Source organism: Astatotilapia calliptera, chromosome 22 (genome assembly GCF_900246225.1).
Source record: "Astatotilapia calliptera chromosome 22, fAstCal1.2, whole genome shotgun sequence".
NCBI classification, from domain to species: Eukaryota; Metazoa; Chordata; class Actinopteri; order Cichliformes; family Cichlidae; genus Astatotilapia; species Astatotilapia calliptera.
The window spans coordinates 9,022,637-9,048,659 of NC_039322.1; the positions used below are offsets into that span (position 1 = coordinate 9,022,637).

General features: G+C 41.1%; 3 protein-coding genes across 7 annotated transcripts in view; 2 read left to right on the plus strand and 1 right to left on the minus strand.

Moving 5' to 3' along the window:
• kiaa0319l (KIAA0319-like ortholog) overlaps window positions 1–18,909 on the minus strand; it is a 37,780-nt gene extending 18,871 nt beyond the window's left edge. The window contains exons 1-7 of one of the 3 annotated variants that reach the window (XM_026155504.1): window positions 18,582–18,909; window positions 16,361–16,497; window positions 11,678–11,853; window positions 10,683–10,789; window positions 5,817–6,085; window positions 5,540–5,626; window positions 4,791–5,037 (exon numbers count right to left, since the gene is read on the minus strand). In XM_026155504.1, coding sequence (XP_026011289.1) covers window positions 4,791–5,037; window positions 5,540–5,626; window positions 5,817–6,085; window positions 10,683–10,776 — 697 coding nt within the window. In that variant the 5' untranslated portion in view covers window positions 10,777–10,789; window positions 11,678–11,853; window positions 16,361–16,497; window positions 18,582–18,909. Of the gene's footprint in view, window positions 1–4,790; window positions 5,038–5,539; window positions 5,627–5,816; window positions 6,086–10,682; window positions 10,790–11,677; window positions 11,854–15,902; window positions 16,498–18,581 lie in introns of all 3 variants that reach the window. The other 2 variants (XM_026155503.1, XM_026155502.1) reach the window with 2 other exon arrangements.
• LOC113014159 (uncharacterized) lies at window positions 327–3,515 on the plus strand. The gene is made up of 4 exons (XM_026155509.1): window positions 327–554; window positions 679–809; window positions 2,239–2,390; window positions 2,524–3,515. Exons 1-4 carry the CDS (start codon window positions 424–426, stop codon window positions 3,190–3,192), a joined length of 1,083 nt encoding a protein of 360 aa, XP_026011294.1. The 5' UTR covers window positions 327–423; the 3' UTR covers window positions 3,193–3,515.
• Window positions 18,910–19,060: 151 nt separating the features above from the next.
• On the plus strand, window positions 19,061–25,301 carry ncdn (neurochondrin). Of its 3 annotated transcripts, XM_026155506.1 has the most exons (9): window positions 19,393–19,411; window positions 19,478–19,510; window positions 19,622–19,839; window positions 21,053–22,118; window positions 22,513–22,682; window positions 22,851–23,089; window positions 23,184–23,399; window positions 23,537–23,673; window positions 24,454–25,301. In XM_026155506.1, the coding sequence occupies exons 3-9, from the start codon at window positions 19,636–19,638 to the stop codon at window positions 24,873–24,875; spliced, it is 2,454 nt and encodes an 817-aa protein (XP_026011291.1). In that variant the 5' UTR covers window positions 19,393–19,411; window positions 19,478–19,510; window positions 19,622–19,635; the 3' UTR covers window positions 24,876–25,301. The 3 variants fall into 3 exon arrangements, with proteins under 3 accessions (XP_026011293.1, XP_026011290.1, XP_026011291.1); XM_026155508.1 differs by lacking the exons at window positions 19,393–19,411; window positions 19,478–19,510 and adding an exon at window positions 19,061–19,123; XM_026155505.1 differs by lacking the exon at window positions 19,478–19,510 and having other exon boundaries at window positions 19,326–19,411.
• Window positions 25,302–26,023: the final 722 nt, after the last annotated feature.

Genomic DNA, 26,023 nt, shown 5'->3' on the forward strand with positions numbered 1-26,023 from the left:
TAAACACATTTTTCCTTGCTAAAACACATGTTGCAAAACAACTCTGCTCATATTCTCAAATGAAAGCCCATGTGATGCAAAATGCTTGCCACAGTCACCAATCTTTGAACACAGGGAACACACCTGGCGTCATTCACTACACACAAAATTGAAGACACCTGTTGCTAATGATGTGACCCCACCTATAAAAGCATAGTTTGGTGAAGATGCCAAACAATCACAATGGATGAAGGCATTCGAGCGTGCGGAAGGAGAAGAGCTGCAGGCCAAAGAGGAAGAGGGGTTGAGATCAGAGGAGGAAGAGGTGAAGGCCTAAGAAGAAGAGGAGTTCGGAGTAGAGGAGGAAGAGAAGGAGGCCAACAAGAGAGAGGAGAAGGTCCAGGTGGGAGAAGAAGACAACCTCGCACCATCATAACAGATGATATGCGAGCAACAGTAATTGATCATGTCATTGTCCATGGCATGACAATGGCTGAAGCGGGACGAAGAGTACATCCAAACCTGAGTAGGTTCACCGTGGCCACCATTATCAAGGCATTTAGACAACACAACAGGTATAGTACGCTATTGCTTTCTTTGTCACACTACAGTTTTACAGGCCTGTGAAAGTGGTCTGTTACTTTACATGTAGTTTTACATATAAATCAGTCAATTGACAACACATGTTTCTTTCTTTAGAGCTGAAAGAATGCCACATAGAGGTGGGAGGGTTGCCATATTCACAGCGGCACAAGAAATCCTCATTGCGGATATGGTCCGTGAGAACAACTGCATTAGACTCCGAGAGATCAGAGACAAAGTCATTGCAGATAGGGCTGGGCCATATTATACCGTTCACGGTAATACCGGTATAATGTTAGGCAACGATAGGAAAATGAAATATCGCGATAGAATATGAGTAAAACGCGCATGCGCAGTGCCTTTGTTTTCATACGCACATGGCCGATTGTTGAGTGAAACAGATGAACCAGAATTGGTTTGTAAAAATGGTGCAACTTCCGTGATGTGGAACTGGTTTGGTGTTTGTCCGTCAGATACACAACAAAGCACATTTTTTTGCAGAACATGCAAGCGGCCGTTCTAAGATGCTCTTAAATCTGGGAGTAATCTGGGTCCTAAACTCCGTATCTTCAGGTCAAACAACACTGCAGCATCACTTAGAGTTAAAAACTGTCTAAATTCTTTCATCTTTAATAAAACGATCAGCATTGCTGCTTTACCAGGTGTAACTATAAAGTTTAACTTCCAGGCATCCATGAAAACAAAATGTATTACATTTAACCGAGTTAGAAGTTAGCAGGAAGCTAGCGGAAGTTAGCTCGCTAGTTTCGCTAGTTACCTAAGCATGATATTGCATGTTCTGACTAAGAGATTTCTGAAAAAATTCAAACGTACAGCTCTGCTATCACTTCCAACATAAATGAAGACAGGAAACTAAACAGCAGTGATGTTTGTAGGGTTACTGAAGTTTGGCTAGCTGGTATATAATGATGTGCTACGTGATCGCTAGCGACACAGCTATGTTAGCATAACATAAACAGTGAAGCTGGAGGACGAACACTAACACTTTTCCACTTATAAAAGTTAACGTGAAGGTTCTTCATGGTTAGAGACAAATGCAATCGCATGGCAGGATACTGTAAACGGACCAAACTTCAGTCAGGAGAACAACTGAGATAATCCATCCACAATACGAGGTTAGTCATTAATCTACTGCAACAACATGGGAATAGAGCAGCTACCAGAGAATTCAACATTAATGAATCAATGGTACAGAAGTGGAGGAAGCAAGAAGAATGAGTTTAATAAAGTTTGATTTATCTGACTGCTTTGTTTCGCTTAATGTGCCTTATAATCCCGTGCACCTTATGGTCCGAAAAATGCGTACTGCACACTGCAGTTTAATGTTGCAAAGCACCTCTTTTTAACTTCAGTGGATATTATACATGGTTATGCTCAGGATATGTCAGCCCATTTCTACTGGAAATGCCTTTTGGTTAAACTTTCAGCAAGGAATTTGCATTTGCACTGTTACATTTTTATAAAGCTTTAATGTACATAAAAACCAGCTTCTTGTTTAAGTGAAAATAAATGGAAGGTTGTCTTTTTGCGCTAGTAATGTTGTGGAGTTGTATTTTGTCTCACATCAATTATATCGTCGGTTATATCGTTATCGCAAATTTTCAAATATATATCGTGATAAATATTTTTGGCCATATCGCCCTGCTCTAATTGCAGATAATGTAAACTTTGAGAACATTGATGCTGTCAGCGTGTCCACAATAGACAGAGTTCTCCGGCGCCAACAGATGAGGATGAAACAGGTCTACAGGGTTCCCTTTGAGCGCAACTCTGCGCGACACATAGAACAACGTTACGAGTATGTGCAAGTACGTATACATCCATGTCCACAGTACAGTTAGTGGACATACTGTGTTGCTTAGTGGCCTACATTACTTCTGGACAATACTGTGCTACCTGATTGACCGTTCTGAACACCTGTACGCTTTTCCATGTTCACAGAGGATAATGCAGTTGGACGCGATGGCCAGACCCCATGAGTACCTCTTCCTGGATGAGGCTGGCTTCAACCTCCAGAAACGAAGGCGAAGAGGCCGTAACATCATTGGCCGAAGAGCCATCACTGAGGTTCCTGGCCAACGGGGGGGTAATATTACTCTTTGTGCAGCTATGGGTACGGAGGGGCTTGTCCACCGGCATGCTGTCCTTGGGTCTTACAACACCCAACGTCTCCTCACCTTCCTAGAGGAGCTAAAAGACATCCTCCTGGACCGTCAACAACACCATCCTAGGCTAGCACATCACATGTATGTGATCATTTGGGACAACGTCCGCTTCCACAAAACACACCAAATCAGAGAGTGGTTCACCACCAACAGTGACCACTTTTTAAACGTCTGTCTGCCACCCTACTCCCCTTTCCTGAACCCTATAGAGGAGTTCTTCTCATCATGGAGATGGAAGGTGTATGACAGACAGCCATACACAAGAGAGAACCTCGTACGGGCAATGGAGCTGGCCTGTGCTGACATCCCAGTGGAGGCCTTCCAGGGATGGATTCGCCATTCCAGGGCGTTTTTCCCGCGGTGCCTAGCAAGGGACAATATAGCCTGTGATGTGGATGAGGTGATGTGGCCCAATGCAGCTCGGCGACATGATGCCGCACAGTGACTGTGTGTAATACTGTAAAAAGACCGTGTAGACAATAAAAAAGACTTCACACCCTGATCATGTTTCCGAGAGTACTGTTGTGTGCGATAGATTCTGTTTTTGCATTGAGTTGTGTTACAGTAGTGTACGTACATGCAGGATGTTTTTATAGATTTATAGTCTTCATGTGAAACTCACAAATCTAAATGCCTAATCCTCTGCAGGGTTCTATGACGATCTGTTACTGTACAGTTTATAAAAATATGCATTGGCAGTTATGAACCAAAGAACCTTCTCACAAATTGAGCATTGTGTTTTCAATTGTTTTGCTGTAGTGTGTAATGCTGTGTATAGTGTTTACAGTTTTGACAGCTTCGAGCTGCTCTCTTGGTGTGGGAGTTTGAGTTTTGCAGTGGGAAGGTGTGGTTGTGTTTATGTAGCTTTAGAGAAGGGTGTTGTGTTTGGACATTGGGGGACCTGGTGGTAACGTTTGTGACATGTGTTTTAGCATTTGAGAAAAACTGTAATTTCTTTGTGGCACACTCACTATATGGATACACAACATTTGCACAGAGAATCTTTTCTGAAGAATCAGGGTCAATTTTGAGTAAATGAATTAGTCATATTTTTTATGCCCTATTTAAAATACAAGGAAATAAGACACCAGGAGAAACCCTAATTAATGATCAGCAGTGAAATGTTTCCTTGTTATGCCCGCGGGGCACACAAAAATTTACCAAAAGCTGCCATTTGCCCCCAGGCCAAGCATTACGAACCCTAGTGCTAGATGTTCCCTGCCTGGTAAACACCTCTGCCCTTCAATCCACCGGCCCAGTTTACACAACAGGCTTTGTATTTAAAACACTATTTTTTTTAAAACTCTGGTGGCATCATCAAGATGATTTCTTCAGATGTTTTAAAGCTCCTCCAGGGAAACTGGAGAGTTTATAATATCAATTTTCAAAAATGTTTTGCTAGTTTTCTCCAGGAATAATACACTGACTGTGTAAAAGTGTAACTACTATGAATTTCAAATAAACTGACTGTGGCTATAAAACCACAAGCCGCATTTAAAGTGTAGCAATTCTATTGTTAAAGTCAAAAGGCTTTTTCAGTGTGGACATGCAGAGATTGGTTTGTTGCTCTTTTTCCAGTTTCTCTACAGAGACGGTTCTGTAAGTAAGGACAGAATGATCATACAAGTTAGTCCTGTCTGTAGAAGCCCAGCCGCTTTCTCTCAAAACACATTCCTCCAGCTTACTCTCATTCAGCTACACACCCACAGAGCACACTGATTTCATCTGGGAAAAATAACATGTGAGCAGTCTACCATAAAATGTGTGGGCAAAGTAAACAGTTGCATTCTGTTAAACTATTTCAAACAGGACGGTGAAGCGTCTTCTGTACATTATGAGTATGTGAGCCTGAAATATACAAGCTGAAAGCTTAAACCAAATTTAGAAGAGGAATTTTCGTCTGACTTCACACCAGTTCAGTACTGTTACATTATTAATTAATTCATAGTTAATACATGAAGACATATTACTGAACAAGCCAAAAATAGGCGATGGCTGTCAGGGGACGTGACACCCACTGCTACCCACAGATTCCTCACTTACCGGCCTGTGTCGGGGTTGTGTTGATGGTCGAAGAAGCTGCTGTGGGCGTGCTGACATCGCTGTCATTGGAAGACGACGCAGCAGCATCAAGGGCGACGTTGATCGTTGAGTTCTGCGGCGATGGAGCAGGAGGCGTGCCTGAACTCCCATTCGTTATTTGGCTTATGTTCTTTTGGGAGAGTTGGATGAGAGCGATGGTGCTGGGTGCTGCTGATGTTGGCTGAGCTGCCTCTGTGTTGGAGCTTCCCTGTAGGCAGAAAGTAAAAACCTCGGGCTATAAAGTCAGAAATCAGAGCAGATCTGTGTCTGGAATTGGGGAGATTTGAGGAATCACATCAGAAATGTATGGGTTCATATCTGCAGATATGTATGTATCATTCAAATTAACCAATAAGTGTGACTGCAGGGAAGAGGGTAGAAATGTGACAAGTCAAAAAGAGTAGGAGGAATGGCCTGCTTTATAAAACTGAGAGTGCATTAGCTAGTAATTTTAATGGAGGAAAAAAAAAAAACTACGTACTTTATTTTAACATTTTGTCTCATTGAAATTGTACCTGTGTACAAATAACTTATACAGTTTACGAGTAGGACATACTAAATGCTATCACAGAATAGGAAAAGCATCTCCAAATGTATTATGAAATTTGAAAATGTTCTACTGAAATCAGAAAATGCAGCTGTACAGAACTGCATTGAGTCATATGAAAACTTTTTAACATGAGTTTCACAACAGTTTTCTGTCACGTTACCGAGCGGATATGGGGTCTTTTGTGTATTCTGTGGCTTCCTGTAGGTGGTGCATGGCGAATCGCTCTCCGCCTCACACTGACAGGGACCTTAAAGTGAAGTTACAAAAACAGTGGCATTTAGACAAAAGTTCCCTAATCTGTCTTTAAAATAAATAAATAAATAAATAAAAAAAATTCTCATCTGATAGCAGTATCACAATCAATGACTGTATCATCCAAAAAAGGCAGACAGATGCTGTTTTCTTAGAACAGACAATCTCTTCTTTTACAACCATACCTTGGAGAGCAGCTGTAGGAGACCGAGGGACTCCTCGTGGGGCTGAGGCAGGATGGAGATGGGGCAGCCTCCTTCACGCGAGCAGCTAAGAAACACACAGCGACCGCCGAGACTCCAAACAGCATTGCACTTTGGCTCCAGGCAGCAGAACTCCCAACACCTCGCTCCGGCTCTCCCATCTGCTAGAGGGTACCAACCCAGGCTTATGATGCTGCTCCAATGGATGCCCAGAACTCCACCGGTGACCCGGCAGTGATTTGCTGACACACCTGGACCAGGACAGAAGGAAGTCAAGATCTATGATGGACTGTATCCATGTTCAAAATCAGACTGAGGAAAGAAGATAAATTCTTCTGAAATACCAACTGAAGGTTTCACTGCAGATACATTCTGGAAAGGACTTAGCAGAAAAGAAGATGACATTTGGTTTAAAAAGGAAAGGTAATAAGACAACCTCTCGTAACATAGAAAAACAACACCTCTCTCTTACATCTATATTGGACAGCAAATTGAAAGGACGTCCCTAATTTTCTTCACCACTTATCCTGTCCCGATTGAACCTGGATTGATATATCACAGTTTTAACCTGGAGAGACAGAAATCATTCAACGTGTCCATACCTTTCTGCAAGCTTCAGGGAAAAAGACCTCTCTGAAGCAACTGTGCTAATCATTACACCACTATGCCAATCGAAAATACCACAGAGAAACCGAATATGTAAATCTGAACCCGATTTCTTGAAAGACAGAAATGAAGGCTGAAGAAAGCTTTGTTTAAGCCCAAACATTATTATACAACCAACAGGGACAGCAGAAATGATGAAATCACTTCACCTTTCAGTACAATATAGGTGAACAACAGCATCTCTTAAAGAACAAGAAAAGCCAACTTCTCACCTTTAAAAGTTGCTAAGAGATCAGGAAAAGTAGTTTGGGGCTAATAAAGGCCATGCCTAGCTGACTGAATTTAGCCTGGAAAAAACAACCTTCATGGACATCTAGTCCTTGATGGATTGTTTCATTAAAAAAATTTATTAAATAAATCAACGGCATCGAAGGTGACATCATAGGGCTACCTCTACTCTTTTCACCATTTCACATGTTTATGACTACAACAACATTGTTAAAAAAGGGAAAAGGGTAGTGGCTTCCAGCCACAGCTACTGAGACTTTCAGATTCAGCTTTGACTGAACATTTCTTAGAAAAGTCGACAGGCAGCAGTTTGAGGAGCCAACCAAGGCTACAGCGGAGAGAGGAAGTGCAGCTTTTCCCTGAGAAAACAGGACGCTGATTAAAAACCAAAGCACAGTGTTCAGTACAAACTAAAGTCTGCCCTCTGAGCCAGACATTATCAGACTAATATCAGCAACGCAGTGAGCTGATTAGCTGCCCTGTGTGTGTGTGTGTGTGTGTGTGTGTGTGTGTGTGTGTGTGTGTGTGTGTGTGTGTGTTACATTACACTACTGTCCTACACCTTTTATAGTCTCAAATGGGTTCAGGTCAATCCATCCATTATCATTGACAAGCGATTTACTCTGCAGCCAGGTACAGTAAAAGGGCACAACCCTTAAAATACCACAGACTGTTAAAGTAAGAGAGGGAGCGAAGGGAATTTATATGTCACCAGCACAAAGAGGCCAAACGAGCAACGAAAATGGTACAGCCAAGTCACTGTGAACTAAGCGGCATTACAACATAATAAAAATGCTTTTTAAATCTTGTCTTGTAAGTTCTTCACTGCTGCAGCAGATCAAACACACACATACACGCCAGTGTAATTTATCTGAAACCCACAGCATTCCTCTGCAAAGGTTTGTTAATGAATACAGCACAAGAACTGGTTACTGTACTATGCTTAGTGGCCTCTGTTTATAAGCCTCCGCCTGCAGAGTACAACACACGATGAAGAGACAACTAAATATTTTTCTGTTACTGATCTTATTCAGTAAACGCTCATGAGCAGGTCCGTGCCATGCCAAAATATATTTGTGATATACAAGAAATATTCCGAGGCACACCACTCACAGACATAACTCAAACATGCTCCTATTTACTGAGGCCAACTGCGCACACTTAATGTGAATGTCCATATCATTAAATTCACTTTTGTTAAACGCTGTGTTTAATGCTATCTTCTCTGATGCTTTTAAGGCTCATGTTCACACCAGCTAGCATTTTGAAAGTTACGGTCTATAAGATTTGGTTTCTGAGCAGTGCACTAAGCTGCAAGTTCAACACAGTCAGGCTCTCTTTGCAGTGGATGGCTTAAGCTAATCAACTTTCTTTGTTAAGCCAGTATTTCCGCTTCAGGCTGTGTGTGCTTACGTAAAAGATGCTGCCATGTACTTCTAACGTGACAGCCAGGTGCACATTAGAGGTCTGAAAATTTAAACTAGATCATTTTTTAAGTATTACAGATTATGCTGTGTGCTCAGGACTTGCACAGTCCCACAGCCCAATGACGAAGACATGGAAATCACTTTAGTTTGCAGCCAGATTAAAGTGAAATCATTTTTAGTGATTGAATATTCCTGGTAATCAGCTTTCAAATAGACTGACCAATTTTCAAATGGTTGATTAGGGCCAAGAATAAAAGCATGTGGATATGCAATCTCCATTACTAACTGCAATTTCCAGTGGAAAAATGCAACACATACAGTTTGTGATGACCAGGCTTCCATCGGTGGTGTTAGTATGCTACACCTTAATGGATTCTTTCAGCAGAGAATCTACAGTACTGTGCAAAAGTATGAAAATGAAGTATATGAGGCAAAAACAGTTTGTACAATTCTTTTGAGCTTGAAAGTCAATATTTAGAATGCCCACATTTATTCTTCAACACAGCATGAACTCTGTTAGGCAGGTTTTCTCGTAATGTCTTTAACTTGTCTTATTTTGGCTGCCTGTTGTTCAATTGCATTGGGTAGGCCGGTCTATGCATTTGACAACATTAGCAGTGTGTTTACGATCCTTGTCATGCTGAAAAATGAAGCAGTTGTCAATCAGATGCATTCCAGATGGTACTGTATGTCAGAACAAAATCTAGATCCCCAGCACCACTGGCAGAAATGCAGCCACAAATCATGACACACCCTTGTGTTCCACAGATGGCTGTTGTACCTCTCTCTTGACCCATGTTGTAAATCCTGATGGCAATTTGAACCAAAGAAGTCAAATTTGGATTTATCACTCCATGAGACTTGTTGCCACTGATTTACAGTTTAGTTTTTGTGTCATTTGGCATGCCTTGGCCCTTTTTTCCACAGTTTCCATTACTGAAGAATGTTTTTTTGACAGCCACTCTTACAGTACTTAAGAAACAGTAGTATTTCTTAAGTACATGACTTTCAAATACTGGTAATCTGTTGTAGATAGATCTTTAGGTCTGCCGATTCTTCTTTTGTTCTCTGCTTCTCCAGTTTCCTCAAACTTTGTAGAACACACTGCACATCATGTCGACATGTGCCAAGTTATCACCTAATAGTTTTTGGGAATCACCTTGTTGAGGTAAAAACACAATTTTAATGCCTGTCAGTTTGTAGAATTATTATAGGTTTGTAGAATTTCATAGGTTCAACTGAAGAAATGGGCAAAAAATTAAGTGTTGTTGCATCAGGCTGCATATTATTTATTAATGCAATTTCCACTTCTCTCTTACACAATGTCAGTCTTACTTTTTCTATTTTAACTAACTTCATTTATACTATATATTTTTTGTTTTTAATCACTGTTGTATTTGTATTATCTCATATTATAAGGTCCTTACCAGGTGCTAGTGGCACTATTTTATCTTTATTATTCACAGTTTACAGTAGACTGTACTATTTTTACTCTTTATCATGCTGCTGTAACAAAACATTTCCCTTTGTGGGATCAAAGTATCCATTTAATTATCTAGTAACAAAGTGATATATTGTTGAGACAATTTAAATTTGGTTCTTTGCCAAGAATGCCCACTATGTGCAAATAACACTGTTTGATCATTTGAGTTAGATGCCATTTTTTTTACTCCACCACTTACAATAAAAAGTGTAATATATAGAGGTAATTAAAGAATGCAAAATACCTAAAGGTAACAGGACCTTTCATGAAAAAAATAAAGCACATTCATAAAATGATCAGAAGTATAATAGTACCCTTTTCTAAAATCCGGTGTTGTGCAAAAACAGGAAAAACAATGTTTCTAGATGTTTATAAGATAACATTCAGCTGAGTGTGCACTGACTGAGTGAAAGCTTGGCATATCTATTAATATATTACGGTAGCATCAAAAGCAAAACCAAACAAAAACACAGTTCATCAGATCATATTAGACCCTGCTACAGCAACCGGCAACTACTGCTACCATAGCAACACGAGAGGCAAGGGTGACTTTGTGGTGCATCAGTGTAACTCAAGTCTGGAAAAAACGGATTTTACCTCATATGACAACACACAAAGGCTCTGTGGTTTGTCTGAGAAAGGAAGGACCCCCCTTTGGCCTCTGTTTAGTCATCCTACCCCTTGTCCTCTTTTCTTCTGTCTCCCACCACTCAACACACACACACACACTATGTCTACTCACAGAGCCTTTATTGTCCTCTTTCACACTGTAACCCACTGAGCAGAGTGGCATCAGAAAAAACTCACACAGCAGGGATGCCAACAGTCGTCCATCTCTCAGCCTAAGATTACAGGGACAGTAAACACCAACCAAGCTAAAAGTACCCTAGCATCATAATAACACTAAGAAGGATGTAGACCCACCCTGAGTAATCAAAGGCGTGTAAAGATGAGTGCTGGAAGCAAAACACGCACACATGTTTTTCTTTATCAGTTTCACGCCATGTGTATTTTGAGTCCAGGGTGATGTTTGGTTTACTTTACCTGTGGGAAGAGCCAGGAGCCAGAGGTAGGTCAGCGGTAGGAGGAGGAGGTGAGGTAAGCACCAGGTGAGCAGCTTGTGGTGTGCATAGGACATTTTGTACAAGGACCTGGGAAGCAGACAGAGGAAGAATTAAATGCAGCTCAGTCATTGCATACGCTAACATGGTTGACTCCCACAAAACACTGAATTTTGGTCAAATGTCTATGGTTTACGTTGAAAGAGTAAACTGGATTTGTCAGACAGTGTGGGATAAATAAAACCACTCTTTTATTTTAAAAAGGTAGATTATAGCCTTTTCAGTGTATCCATTGGATATACCCCAACTTTTTTACTTCCCAAATCCAATGCTGATGCTGTTGCTATTTTAAATGACTTTATCACCTTATCACATTGATTTTGTTCTTGTTCTTTGTGATATTGCAAAGGTGAAATACTTGTTTGTGGTATAATCCTGCACATTTGTCTAAAGTTCTGTGGCCTAAATACTGAACTGCAAACAGTTGTTACTATGCATCTGTTTTATTTGACAAGAGAATTAATCATTGTATAATTATCAATTAAGTGCAACTCACTGTTTGGCTTCTTCTAAGCAGAGGTCATTTGGATGACCTCTGCATCAGCTATTTAATGGATTCAGACTGCCCTCTGCGCCACTAACTGCACATGCAGCTGAATGCTTACTCCAACATCTGTTTCAGCTCTGCTGACAATACACCTACAAAGATTTTGATTCACTGGACTCCACATTTTTGGTGTTTTCTATTTAATTTGCTACTGTAGCACAGTAATTTCCCAAGTTTCTTGTTTCTTATCTTTAGACAAGAGCTGATGTCTGACTCACTATGTTTACCCAAATCAATACAGAACCAGAATCACAGATATAGTCAACTATTATCTGAGAAAAACAAAAAACAAAACAGCAAACAAACAAAAAAAGTATAGCTACAAAAAAAAAAACAAAAAACCAAAAGAAACCAAAAACTGTCAGATTTACCTTTCCCCTAATCCAGCAGTGGAAGAAAGGTGAAGGAAGAAAGGAGTGAGGAGTTAGGTTGGCAGGAAGGTGCTGTGAGGTGACAGGTGAAGACGGGCCAACACCAGCACTCTGACGAAGAGATCCAACATGGCCACCTCAGGGGCCTTCACAGGCTCAGCTGCTCCAACACTAAGCTAGAGAGAGAAATGAATTCAGCTGTTGATCATTCAATATCATTCACATCACATGGATGTGGACATACACGATTATATATTCTGAAATTTCATCTGTATTCTAAATTATTCAGGTCTTGTGCCTTCTCTTCTTTGATTGCTTATGTCCAACGCTGCCTCAGCTTTTTAGAGGAGAAGAATTTTAAGTCTGTAATTTCTAAATCTGATAAGAAAAGGTAATGAAAATGAGACTCTTTACCGGGAGATACTGTGCTGAGAAACTAAAGAAAAGGCACCTTCACTGAAACTGTAGGGACCTTTCATTGTTTTTGGCCTTTTCTGCAAAAGAGAACAAACAAGCCACAAATTCTATTACCATAAATACACAGCAGATTTCACTTACTAGGAATTTTCTGTCTGCCTCTATAATCTGTAATCGGTTTGAGGGTGTAACTAACACAGCAATTCTGTCAATATCCTGTTGACAGCAACACCTAAGGAGGTGTAAAATGATTCACACAGTTTTGGGCTATGTCCTTGTAACTATGCAGAACTGAAACAGGAAAATTAATCATAAGCAAATTTCTGAAGTTATACAACAGTTCTTTACTCCTTCTGTATGCCTAAAGGCAAACTTGATAACATTATGAGTTATGCAAATCTTTAGCCTATGTGAACATGAAAGTAGACACTGGTTAATATCTGGCAATAACTAGAGAATTTCTACATGCCAAAAGGGGGGAAAAGTTTAGTACATGACTAGAGTCTTCACTGACCCTCTCACTGTTCATTTGTTTTTCAGCTCAGGCCAAGAAAAGGTTGCTCAATTCCAGGGAGGCTACAGAGGCCTGAATCATGCTGAACTATACAGATTCTTATTTATACTTTTTGAAGAAAAAACTCAAAGAATCCAGTTTGTTAACCAAAGAGGATTGTAAGTGATAAAAGGTTTTGTTATTGGGAACAACAGACATTTTTTGTTTTCTGTCCTTTCTTCATTTAGGACCCGTCTAAACGAACAACTTGCAGAAATCACATTGACCTTTTCTGAGAGACAATTTCATCAGTACAATATATTAAAAGGTATTAACACCAGATATATAAAAACAATGTATCGTATGGTAATCTATGATTGGGACACAGAAACACGTAAGGGCTAAAACAATTCTTTAAAGAGAGACAAATTGCTGTTGCATCATCTCGTACTGTGACGTCATGTAGCACTCCCAAAGCCTGGCTAAATTCAGCCAGTCTAGTGGAAGTTGTAATATTTAAAAATCCTTCAGGTTCTGACTAAACTGGTACTAAGCACATTATTTATTAATTTCCAATAATGATGTAAGATTCTGGATTCTTCTTCCACACAAAATGAGATCCCTGAGTGCCACCTACTCCATTCAGACAATTTCTCAGATGAAGATAGTGATAAAAGGGGGATTAAACTCTATAAAGAACATTAAAGATTAAGCAACAAAGTTGCATTGACGGCAATAGCTTAATGCTGCAGAAAATCACTAATATTAGAGTAGTAAACTCAACATTTTAATTCAAGTTAATTATTTGATCACTGAGTGCTCTCTCTGCTTTGCTTTAAACTGGTTAGAGATAAACATTAAGTGTTCCTGTCCCACAGCATAAGGAAGGAGATGTGGAAATTGCTTTGTTTTGTTGGTGGAGCAAAGAAATTCATTGAACATTAATTCAAATTAATGTTACTGACTGGATAGGTATTCTTGGTGTGTGTGCTGTTGTTCTAGTAACTGCGGTTACAGAAGTGTAACAGAGACTTAACGGCAGATTAGAATCGAGAATGAAAACATTTAATACATGCACCTTCCTGTGACAATATGAGTTTGATTCAGTGGTGTTAGTAAGGTACATCTTAAAAGGGTGCACATATAAAACACATTCGCCCCAGCAGAGAATCTGTACTGCTTTTACAACATGCTGCAAATAAAAGCATAAATGTGGCACTTCAACCGGATTCTAAAGTGAAAGTCAAAGCATAACCTGCTTCTGGCTAGGTCATGTGTTCAGCGTAAGTTACCATGGTGATTTAACCAGGTAAAAGGAGAGAGACAACTCTGACTTTAAACTTGACGGAGCTTGCTAACCCAATAATCTTGCTTCATAGTACGCCCTTCTGTTGTAAAAAGAACAAAACCATGACCCAAAATTCAAGCTACAAATACCCTTAGTCACAGGCCTTCGGGACCCCGAGTAACTTCCTCATCTTTAATATCCCGTTGTGCAGGAAGTGTGAGGAGGAAGCCTTTAGTTTCATGTTTACCTCCAGAATAATGACTAAATGAGTCACCAAAAAAGAGGCAAGACTCAGATTACTGTGCTGCTTGAAGGGAAGGTGTAATCCTCATGTTGTTCAGCTTCTGTGGTTTTCGTCTGATGCAAAGATAAAAATCTGAGAATGCGCAATATTTAACCGCTGTGTTGGTACACATGGTTCCCTTTAGGTTATTGCAGCAGAAATCATAAAAGTAGGGTTAAGCATGAGTGGTAGCACACTGAAACACTAAACAGTTATCTTCAGATATGTTGGGAACATAGTGTCAATAGACTAGTGTCAATAGTCTTGACACTATTGTGTCTATTGCTAGTGTCAAGAAGGTGTGACAACTTTAAAACTAAATTCCTTAACATTTCTACAAGGAAACCACAGCATTATCACCACTGTGATATCCTGAGTAGGTACAAAATGTTCAGTTACGAAAGCCTAATCTTGTACTCTGATGTTCTTGTCTGCAAAATATATAAAAATGAATGCACCTCCACCACTGCAAAGACCTCTGTGTGCATATCAGATGATTACAGATGAGCAGAGCTTCAAGGGAAACGTGGACGTGAAGTTCCTAAAAGACGTTCTGCTATGGAAAAATGGTTTTCATTTAAGAAATCAATGGGAAACGCTCCCTTACAGTTTGGTGCAGATTTGTATGTTTTCTCATGATCCAAAAAAAGCTTGTAGGTAACCGGTGAAGCTAAGATTTCCTTATAATACCCTCATTTTATGATAGGTTTATATACACTGATGGAACATCCTGAATATTGAATGAGGGGGGTGTATATAGGAAGGTTTTACAGTGTGTATGTGTTTGTGTGTGGGAGTGGGAGTGGGCTGGAGGTACGTATGTATATACATTTTTAAGTTGTATCTGGTGTCCCACAGGAAGAAGGTTAGAAGTTTAAACCTCCTGGCCGGTCCTGAGCATTCTTTAGTTTAATTCAACGTTCTAGGAGACAGGCTGTACCACGTCTCTTGCCTTGTGACGGCTCGGCTAGGTTCATCCTCACTGTTAAGTTGGATAAGTCTGTCCATGTATACAAACATCCACCTACTTCCTTCTGCTGGATAAGCAGCAGGAAACGGCTGGCAAAAGTCTAAGCAGAGATACCCAGATAACAGTTTGCATGCCAGCCGAGATATAATCACTCCAGTGTGTCCTGGGTGTGCCCTAAGGTCCCTTCCAAGTTGGACTCGAGCCCACCTCAACTGCTGGATTAGTTAATATTGTGTTTGCCATCCTCTGGGGACTGTATATGGAAATTAGGTATGAAGCATGCTTTGTTTTGTGAGGTCAGTGTTTTTGTGCATGGTCCCTGTCAAATAAATACCAAAGCTCCTGAAACACAATGTTTAAGGCACGGCCAGGCCTCTTCTCAACATGGCCTCACCAGGAAACTACTGTGGGGCAATATAGTAATAAATCAAGCTTTCATATCTATCTGTTATGATCACACTCTAAAGAGGTTAGCTAGATGCTGTATCCATATGGCTGGAAGCACATCCCTAATCTTCCACATTAGTAATTACCCTGTGCCATCGGTGCCAGCCTCTGCAAAAATTGAATAAACAGAAAATATAGTTTGAGAAAAAGAAGTCATGTTTGTGTAAGGCACTGTTACAAATGTCCTGATGCTTTTACTAAACTGATAATGATCTTATTTAAACAAAGGCAAGCATTAAAAGCTTAAGCAGCACTGTTTTCTTGAGACAAACCTACAACTATGTTACTTACTGTATTTTTTAAAAGGAAAACGTGGTAGTATCAAACCTGGATTGCTGGTCCGATTCCTTATTCAAATCTGCATTCCTGCACGTGACACTGGAGCACCGAGCAGTCTCTTTCTCTGCTGTAGTCACTGGCTCAGTCTGTCCAAATATCCAAACTGCTCCGTATCCCGCTTTTGCTTATTTTTCTCTCCCTAGTGAACTCCCAAAAGGGGAAAAAGCTCCAGGTGAAAATGATCCAGTGCAGAAAACGTGCAGGAATCAGTTAGGATCCGGCAGCCTGGATTTTTTTTTTAACCATGCAGCAGCTGCCCCGAGGCACGTGGTGACTTTCACTGTGCTGCAGCAGTAACGCTCAGGTGCACACGGTCACCTGGGCTGATGACAGCTTGGCCATTACTGACTTTTTAATGGCCAGTTCACCCATGAGGGGTTTGTTGCAGAACAATGATCTCTGTCACCGAAACCCTCGCCCACCTTCTCTCGCTTTCCTCCTCTTACATCTGGCAAATTCTCTCCCTTTGACTTGTTTCTTCCTCCTCCTCCTCCTCTCTCAGCAGGAGCAGTCAGCTCTGCATCGGCTTCTCCGCAGACAGGCTGATGTAGCTTTTCTCTGTCCCACGCACAGCTTCCTCCGGCTGCCACAGGGAAGGAAAATCAAGTTTTTATGTCTCTTTCAGGCAGCATACCCAGGAAAACATTTAATAAAATGAATAATCATGACAAACTGCTTATTTTGTTGTGACAACTCTACAAATATCCTTAGAGCAATAACTACACTAATCCTAAAATAAGATTACAAATCAAAGACCCAACAGAAAGTACGAGTACATCACATTAGTCTTTAACTCACTTTAAACTTTACTCTTTGCCAAGATCTTGGCTTTAGGGTTTTCTCACTTATTGCATATACAGCGCCTTCCATAATGTTTGGGACAAAGACAGTTTGTAGTTCTGCCCCAATCACAGCGGATTGCAAATCAATCAATATGTGACTGAAGTGCTGACGTTCAGCTTTAATTCAAGGAGCTTTATAACAATTTTACATGCACTTTTTAAGAATTACAGCGATTGCTATACACAGTCCCCCAAATTCTGAGATTCAAAATTAATGAACATAAATTTAAACACTCTTTTTAATACCTTTATGAAAAGAAAAACTTCACCTGAGGTCTAAACCCGTGGGCAACACCAAATGTTGAGTTTCCTTGCTTGAGTTACTCCATCAGATCTCTATTATAGCCACCTTCACTTGCTGCTTGTTTGTGTTTGACAATGGAAAAAGCGCACTCTGTTGGGTTTAGATCAAGTTAGGGTGCTACTTCTATCAGCAGTCACATCTTCAGGTAACACTAGTGACTTTGTTCCACAGCCATACACACCAATGCCACAACACTGCCTCTATCATGTTAGACAGATAATGTATGCTTTGGATCATATTCCATAATTTTCTCTTCACATCATTCTAGTTCAAGTTAATCTTGGGTAACAAACGTGTGCCATTTGCAAGCACTCATATGATTTCCGTGAAAGTATCATGTATTTTAAACGGAGCAACTGAAACTGGATTCACTTCTAAAGTACATCTGGGTCTGGGTCTCAAGTTACATAGCAGAAATGTTGACCCCCGTTTGAGCTCTTGGTTGCTCCTTAGATTTAAATCTAATGGTTTTGCCATCAAGTCCCCTTGGCTTTGGAGTGACCAGCCTGAGGAGAGAATGCTTGCTAATCTCCTTAAAAAGTCCTTTTCATACTTTTAAATTGGCCTTTTATGTCTTGTCATCAGTGATATCTTTTTACTGTCCGTTTATCTGCTTTCAGTTATTTTGTTTATGGTCTATTTCGCCTGTTCTAGGTTTTTTATTGACATGTGTACACATTTTAATCATATGATAACAACAACAACAACAACAACTAAAAGTCATTCTTAGTAATTTCATAACACCAAGTATTTGCCTCACTGAATAAAAGACGTTCAGTAACTGCCAGCTTCATATCAGAGATGAAACGTAGAGGGACTAAATAAAGAACATTACTTCAGCCTCTGCTGGCCTATTTTATTTTGTCAACTAAATGACTGATAAAACAAACAAAATAACCCTGATTTGCTGACTAAGCTCCACTCTTGTCTCTTCTTATTCCCGTGCAGCGCGTAATGGACTGCTTAAAGCGCAAATTGGTGCATGTTTGACTATATGAATGAAAGTCTGTCAAGTCAAATGAGACGCGTGAGTAAACGCACTGAAAAAAACAAAAACAAAGAAACAAAAAAACCCCTCACACTACTAAGACAAAATGGTGGGCTCGTGCATTATGTATCTTGCGAAACTGACAAATCACTCAGATTTACTCAAGACAGGACAAGACGTGTTCAGCTGTCAGATAATTCAATACAGGCCGGTATCTGCCCACAGCACAGTCTGCTGCACTGTCATAATATTATAAACAACTGTGTGGGGGGTTGATGTATAAACCCAAGTGCCACTTGCGCGCATTTAGCAGATGTTATGTTTTTACAAGGCATGTCGACGTCCAAGCACTGACACGGGAAGGTTGAAGTAGTGCACCGTAAGGTATTTCACCTGTTTAATCCCGGGATCACTCGCATCCAAGGCACCTTGAGGCTAACAGCTGCTGACATCTCTCATCGGACCCTACACAATGCGTTTTAACGGCAACTGCCCCCAGTAACACAAGAGAGAGAATGCGTGCACGGACTTACACAAACAAAAAATGGTAGAGTTTCTCTTCAGCTGCTCGTTCCGATGTGTAGCCTTGTCTCTTGTTGTCCCCTGCTCTCCAAATTAGGTCAGTACTCCTCTCGCTGATACAGCTGATATGCCGTGAGTGAGTGCTTGACTGTCAATGCAATACGTTTTACGCAAGGTTCCGGTGATGAGATTTTCAAAACAAAGTAGGCAGTGAAAACAGCAGTTATGCGATGGTTAGCTAGAGCAGTTACGTGGTACATCTGTAAGTAAAACCGAAAGTCCTAACTAAATAGCTATATAGTTTTAATAACCTGGATATGAGCTCATTTTATTTCTTGCGATACAGGTTATTCTTAATTTTTCTTTTTTAACCAGTTGGCATTTCTTTATCATTTTCTATTTTTTAATCTATTTATTTATTTACACGTGGATTTTTGGTACATAATGAAAACACAATACAAATTAAATTAATTTGTTGTCTTAAGCTGAAAACGTTCAACGTTCATCCAGCTAGTTCCGGTTTACGCCCCCTAACGAGGAGCCGTTTAAAAAGGTAAATGCTCAACTCAACGAGTGCTAATAAACTTTTTCTCTTTTATATTAAAAAAATAATAACATTTTTAAAAAATAAAATTAAAACGATAAATCTGGATAACCTCGTTTATCTGACGTTATGACACGGGCTAAAATGGCGGTGTCGCCTTCCAACAATCCGCCTGATGATTGGTTGCCTGATTTTCTTCGAGCCTTTTTATTGGCTCGTGACATCTTTAGCTTGACAGTGTGTTTCCGGGGGGAGTGAGCACGAGCAGTTGCGGCGTGCAAGAGGGTTGTCAACAAAGTAAGTTCCATTGTTAACGTTCACCTGTTCAAATGTTAAATTGATATACATATACATTTTTGTCAGCCGTTAGCGGGACAGCTGACAGCCAGTAAATTGGTAAGTTGGCCCAGCGATGTGGCGCTGTTTCTTGCAATCAGTGCTCGAAAGACTGATTGGAAATTCATTGAAAAAGTTTTTCTCCTCTTTACATCTCTCTCGGTCGCATAGTTACCGGGCTCATAATGGCTGACAGTGCTGCCTTTACACCCACCGTGAACAGCCAGTCTCCTGCTAAAGAGGAGCAGGGAGGAGGTGAAGGTGGAGGAGGCTCAGAAGGGGATGTAAAAGACGGATTGACTGATGCCCAAAGAGGCGTCTTGGAGAAGTGTGTGCATGCGCTGAAGCACGCTAAAAACGACAGTCAAACGTTGGCTGCTCTTCTTCTGGTAAGTATTCGTTTAATTTAAGAATCGAGATAAAAACAAAAATATTGTTAAAGGAGTTCATATAAAACTGTTTTAAAATTGATTTTCAACTATTTGGGGGTTAAGCTTCCCCAAAATAAAACTAAGAAATTATGGGAGCTTTTTGCATGTTCCCTTTTTTTTTTTTTTTTTTTTTTTTTTTTTTTTTTTTTTTTTTTTTTTTTAAATTTATTTATTTTTATAAATACAGTTGCGTTTACCAAACTAATGGTTATTTGCAAACATTGTGGGTTTTTTTTTTTGTTTTTTTCCCTTAAAACTACCTCTGCAGCAGAGGAATGGGCAGAAGTATTGGATCACACCTCTTAATCTTTGAATTTTGGGGTTTTCAGTCTCATCGTCACAGGTGTGTAAAATCAAGGAACCAGCCAATTTAAAAGCTGAAACAGTGTTTTCTCAAGGGTCTTTTCTTGGATTGAATTTAAAGCTTCTGTTTGGTACTGTCATAAAGAATTATAATACCTTTCATTCTTATACAGATGGTACACAGTTGTACTTATCTTTTCCCTCTAATCTAGCCCCTGTTCACACACTGAGCTGCACTGATGAGATTAACTGCTGGATGTCTAGATATTATTTTATAGAACTGAACAGAAACAAGACATTTATATTTGTTGTTACTCCAAGGAAATCAGGAATCTTGCTCTGGAGAAGTGGTGAGTAATCTAATGGACGGGTCTAGGTTTGCAAATGCCACAGCAGTTACTTGCCTGACTGCATTGTGCTAACTGTAAAGTTTGGACGGCTGTTGCTTTGGAGTATTTGGTTCCAGTGAATGAGATCTTCATGGTTAAGCTCACCAAGAAGGTTTGGACAACTACGCTTCTAGCTTTGTGGGACTAGTTAGCATCGAGGTTCCTCTGTTCCAGCATGTCTGCCCCAGTGCAGAAAGCAAGGTCTCATAAAGGCATGGTTGGATTAGTTTGGTGGGCAAGAACTTGACTATTTGGAACAAAGCCTTCACCATCAAACACCTTTAGGTTGCACTGGAACAGCTGGCATGCCAGATGGATGAATGGACAACAAGGAATTGCAAACAGATCAAAGTATCATTAAAAATTGCGCGCTATAACACTGTTTTATTTGTTTTTTTTAAGTAGACAGATTTTACTGATGTTATATTTTAAATTGTGCCTCAACAAAGACTAATTCTACTCTATCTTCACATCCTCAGATAAGTCGCTTGTGCCCAGCCAGTGAACTGGACAAACCCACGTTGAGGCGCATCTTTGAGGCGGTGGGCCTCAATCTTCCAGCTCGGCTTCTGGTCACAGCAGTCAGAGGGGACGAGAACTCTGGCTTACCCCCAGATGAGCTCCTTTCGCTGGGCACGGCTTTGCTGGCTGCCCTGAGCACAGAGCCAGACATGGCCTCCAGTCCCCAGCTCCTCACCACCATCCCCCTCCTGCTGGGCATCTTAGCAAATGGTCCTGTATTTAACCAGCAGAAACGGGAAGACCGGGAGCAGCACCAAGTAGGGCAGAGTCCAGACGGTGAAGTCCAGTCAGCAATCATTTCAAACCCAGACTGTAATCCTGCCAGTGTGGCACAATCTGCAGAAGAGACTGAGAGCAGCAGGAAAAAAGGCGATGATGGCAGTGAAGCAAACAGAGTGTCAACGTCTCAGGAGAACCCTCCCTCGTCTAGCCTTGATGCGGCCTTGGCTGCTGACTGCTACCTGGTTTTGACAGTTGTGTGTGCCTTACCCAGAGGCCCGGAGCAGCTCCTGAGCAGGGGCGCCATCTCGGCTTTGTGCCAAGCGGTGGAACTGAACCAGACTCTGAGCCACGAGAAAGGGCTCACCTTGCTGGGCTCGCTCCTCTCTGGTAAAAACAAGGACAAAGCATGGAGCAAACACACTCCAGAGCTCCTCTCGCTGCTGGTCAGACTCTCCAAAGATTTCTGCGAGTCCACAGACGAAACCAGGTTAGGCATGTGTGGTCAGTTGGCGCAGTTTCTGCCCCCAGCAGGCGTGGCAGTGGAGAGTGAGGAGCTGAAGGCAGTCGTGGGCAGTTTATGGGAGATACTGAGACCTATGGTGCAGGCTAAATTGACACCGAGACATATCGGATCAATCCTGGTCCTCAGTGCTTGCCTGCTGGATTTATATGGCTGGGAGATGGCGGGACCTCCAAAGTTCTGTTGCTTACTGGTGAACCGGGCCTGCGTGGAGGTCAGAATGGGTTTGGAAGAACTGCCTGGTAATGATTTGACCCCTGAGGTGCAACACACAATAACAGGTAGTGTACTTACTCATAATAGTATGTTGATTGGAACTTTAAGTTTATTATTTTCCAGGATGACACTTCATAAAAAAGGAAAAAGGTTGATTAAATCTTGCTGTAAAGCTTTCTTACTTCAGTTTAATCTTAGAGCTGAAGTTGACTTGGAATCTCATTTCTGCTGTATGATTTGCATGTAACTGTTCACTCAGCTGATTTAAAGTAGTCATCTTGGTGTCCTCATTTGCATGTTTTGGTTGTCATGTAACAGTGTTTCTTGTTGGGAGCAAGTACAATTGAAGTTTAATTAAATAAACAGGCATCATCTGACTCCTTAAGTCATTTTCTAGGTATTGAGATCTAATCAAAGTTAACCACCTCAGTCATTTAATCTGAACTGTGCTCCTCGTAGGCTGTTACCGAATCATGGAGGCGGCCATAGAGCAGGCCTGCAGTCCGGGAGTCCCGCAGGCTGCTGCACCTTCTCAGAGCTCAATTGCTACCCTCAGTCTGCAGCAGAGCAGGCAGGTCCTCGGGGTCCTGGAGGAGGCCTTCTCTGGCTTGATGTACTTCTTGCAGCAGGTAAAGAGATGATGAGAAAACTAACATAACAAGCTATCTGTTGGTGATACTAGAAATATGATCATTTATTGTGCACAAAATTATTTCTGTTGTGCTGACGTGTAGAGCCTAGGAGTAAAGAGAAAATGTAAATGTGAATAAATGACTCGTTTATTCATGATATTAAAGGTGGAGCCGAGCCGCTATGGCGACCCTTTCGTTTTCGCCACATTCCGCTCTCTGTGCTCGTGGTTGGCTGAGGAGACTTCCTGTCTTAAGGAGGAAGTGACTAAACTCCTGCCATTTCTGATAAACTACACCCGAAGCCACCTGCAGGGTGGGATCTTAGAGCATAGCCTCGCTGACTGGATGGTCAAGATGTCTATTGGTGAGGACAGGGGCGCGTGGACGGGCAGAGAGGCTCTCAGGTAAAGATGAAGTCTGAGAGGAGATTGGTAACATTTAGAGAAAATCTGCTGGTTTTATGTTGCACTGCCTCTTTTCCTTTTCCCTCCTCCCTAGGTATCTCCTCCCAGCTCTGTGCCACCTGTCAGCAGAGGAAGTTCCCAGGAAGGTGTTGCTCGATGTCGACACCCCGGCCCTGCTGGTGGACTTCCTGTCTCAGAGCTGGACTTTCCTCAGGGGAAAAGCCAGTGTCGCATCCACAAGGGATCCCAGCATGGAGACAGCCTGCTCTGCTTTGCTCAACTTCACTGTTACAGAGCCAGAGAGAGTCAGGTAGCTGGTTTATCATCATAATCATCAATGTGACAAGCAAACCGTCTGTTTCTGAGTGTCTGCCAAATGTTTATGAGCAGTACTTATCACACAATCTGTGTTTAAAAATGCAAACCTGTAAACTTATTGTCTTCTAGAAAGGACTCGTGTTTCAGAAGCCTTGAGGTCCTTCTGAGTGAAGCACTCCCCCTCTTGGTGAATAAGCCCCGCCTCCTGGTCCTAACAGCAAATTGCTGCACTCTGGGACTCATGATTGGCAGATTAAAGGAAGGAGGTGAAAGTGGTTTTTGGTTCTTTATACTCTTAGGTTTGGAGGGGGGGGGGGGGGGGGTGTAATTTATTTTTGCATAACCTTCAAGTCATTTAATCTAGAAACGCTCTGTATAGAGATTCTCCATTGACATATCTGCACACTGCTTAAAGCTATTAGCTACTGGAACAACAGCTAGTTTTTCAGGGCTTTCCAGTGTAACCACGGGAATCTATGCCATGACCTCGGTTTTCCTCCACTTAGTGTTGGCTCAAACTGCTCATAGTTTACAAGTGTAAATGTATTTAAAAGGCTAAAGATGGTAAATTTTCCCTTCCCTACAGTTTGTATTTATTTATACACAGAACCAGTTTATAGAGATTACCCTGCACTGACTGGCAAAGCTGTGTCACCATAATGCTAGCAAGCTAGCCAACAAATGTTCCCATCTCAATCCTTTGCGATAAGGTGATCACAAACTTAAGTAACCTTGAGTTGTTGACATTGTGCAGTTTTCTTTGTTTTGAACCACCACCCACAGAACAAACTCTTGCACACACAGGCAGATGTGGCCCAAAGCTCCTTCTGCTTCTGCTCAGCAGTTCTGCTGGAAATTTACAAGAAGGAAAACTTGCAAGAATCTAGCTGCAGTCTTTCTCGTAGTGGTCCTGCAAGATTCCTAAGCCTTGCACAATGTTGGTCTAGGATGTGAAACATGACGAATGTGACCCATTTAGATATGAACAAATAAATTAATGGTTTAGTTATTTGTTAAATAGTTTTCAACAAAGCTCTTCTCTGCAGGCTCAGTGGAAGCGGGCCAGCGGCGTTTCCTTTCTTCAGCTCTCCGGTTCCTTCGCAGCGCCCTGGACTCGAGCTCTAGTCCAGGTCCAGCGAAGGTGAGCCTGAGCTGGGAGGACAGTTGGGACGACGCTGCAGAGCTCTGGAGGTTGAGTTTGCAGGCCCTGGGAGGCTGTGCCCGTGCCCAACCCTCAATCACCACCCTGATCAGAGAGGAGGGTTGGCTCAGACACATGCTCGCCATGCTTCATCAGTGTAGCGCTCTGCCTGACCAGCTGACCCAGGATGCGCTGCAGGAGGCTCTGTGTGCCCTGGCAGAGCGGTGCCCGGTGTGCAAACAAGAAATCGGAGACATGATGACGAGATCCAGCGAAGGAGCTTTGAGCAGTATGAAGAAGCTGAAGAAGTCGGTGGGAGTGAAGTAAAACCAGCTGCTCTGGAGAAATGGTGTACTCTCTAATCGAGTACTTTTAACTTTTAGTGAAACCGCACAATGAAACCAATAAACCAGGGAAACTGCTGAAACCAAACTCGTATTATAAATGTGTTTGCTCTGATGGTTTTTTTTTTTTTATTAATAAATTGGGGATGTCTGCCGAAATGTCTAGTTTTAATAGGAATGAGGAGGATCATGCATTTCTGTGCACATTTCTCTGAATGTGCCCCGTTTGACTGACCTACTTTATTGTTTTCATCATAAATCATTGAAAACATCTGAGAGCTCTGCAGGTAAATCCTTACAGAGACGGCTATACCTGTCACAAGGAGCTGAAAATGCACACAAGCTGTTTCTTAAATGCAACTGTTGAAAATGTAAATGCCTTTAATAAAGAACTATTTTTGTTAGCGAACGCTGTGTTTTGGGTTTGCTTTTTTTGTTTTTACAGCTTTGTCTGTTACTAGCTGCTGCTTTGAGGACAGTTTTGTGCTGTAATTGCATCATAAATTAAATATGATGCAGGTCTGCATTATGAGGTTGGATGTGAACATTTAAATTTCCTGTTCAAAGGTCATATTATTGCATTGGCCATTACATGAACTTAAAATAATGCTAAATTTAAATCATTTGATTAGAATCTTGTAATTTAAGTATTATGTCAAACGTTCAGTGTAATGCGAACTGGGCTGGTGTACATTTATACCAAGCACATTTTCCTTATATCACTGAACAGGCATTCAGTCGGTTTCCACTAGATGGCGCAATGACACTTAATGTGTGGTGAAGTTCTTGTTTACTGGCAAACTTCTTCCGTTATCCACATTTCCAGAGTTTTAGTTGTTTCAATTATTAGGCTGGTAATTAAATTATAGTGAAGCTATTAATAAAACAATATGTGGTGGGAAAAAAAACCTCAGCACAGAGAACAAAGTGTTTAGTTATGACATCGTTTTACTGGACGCTGAAAGTCTTAAATTGGCGCATATCAGTCATCTAGCAACAAGAATTAAATGCTGTAGCGGATGTTAGACTTACTCAGAAATGCGGGGAAAATTTTATTTTTATTTGAGTTCTGGAATATTTCTAAGTATTAAAGTGAATTTTTGATTAGGTTGATAATTTGTCAGGCCATTA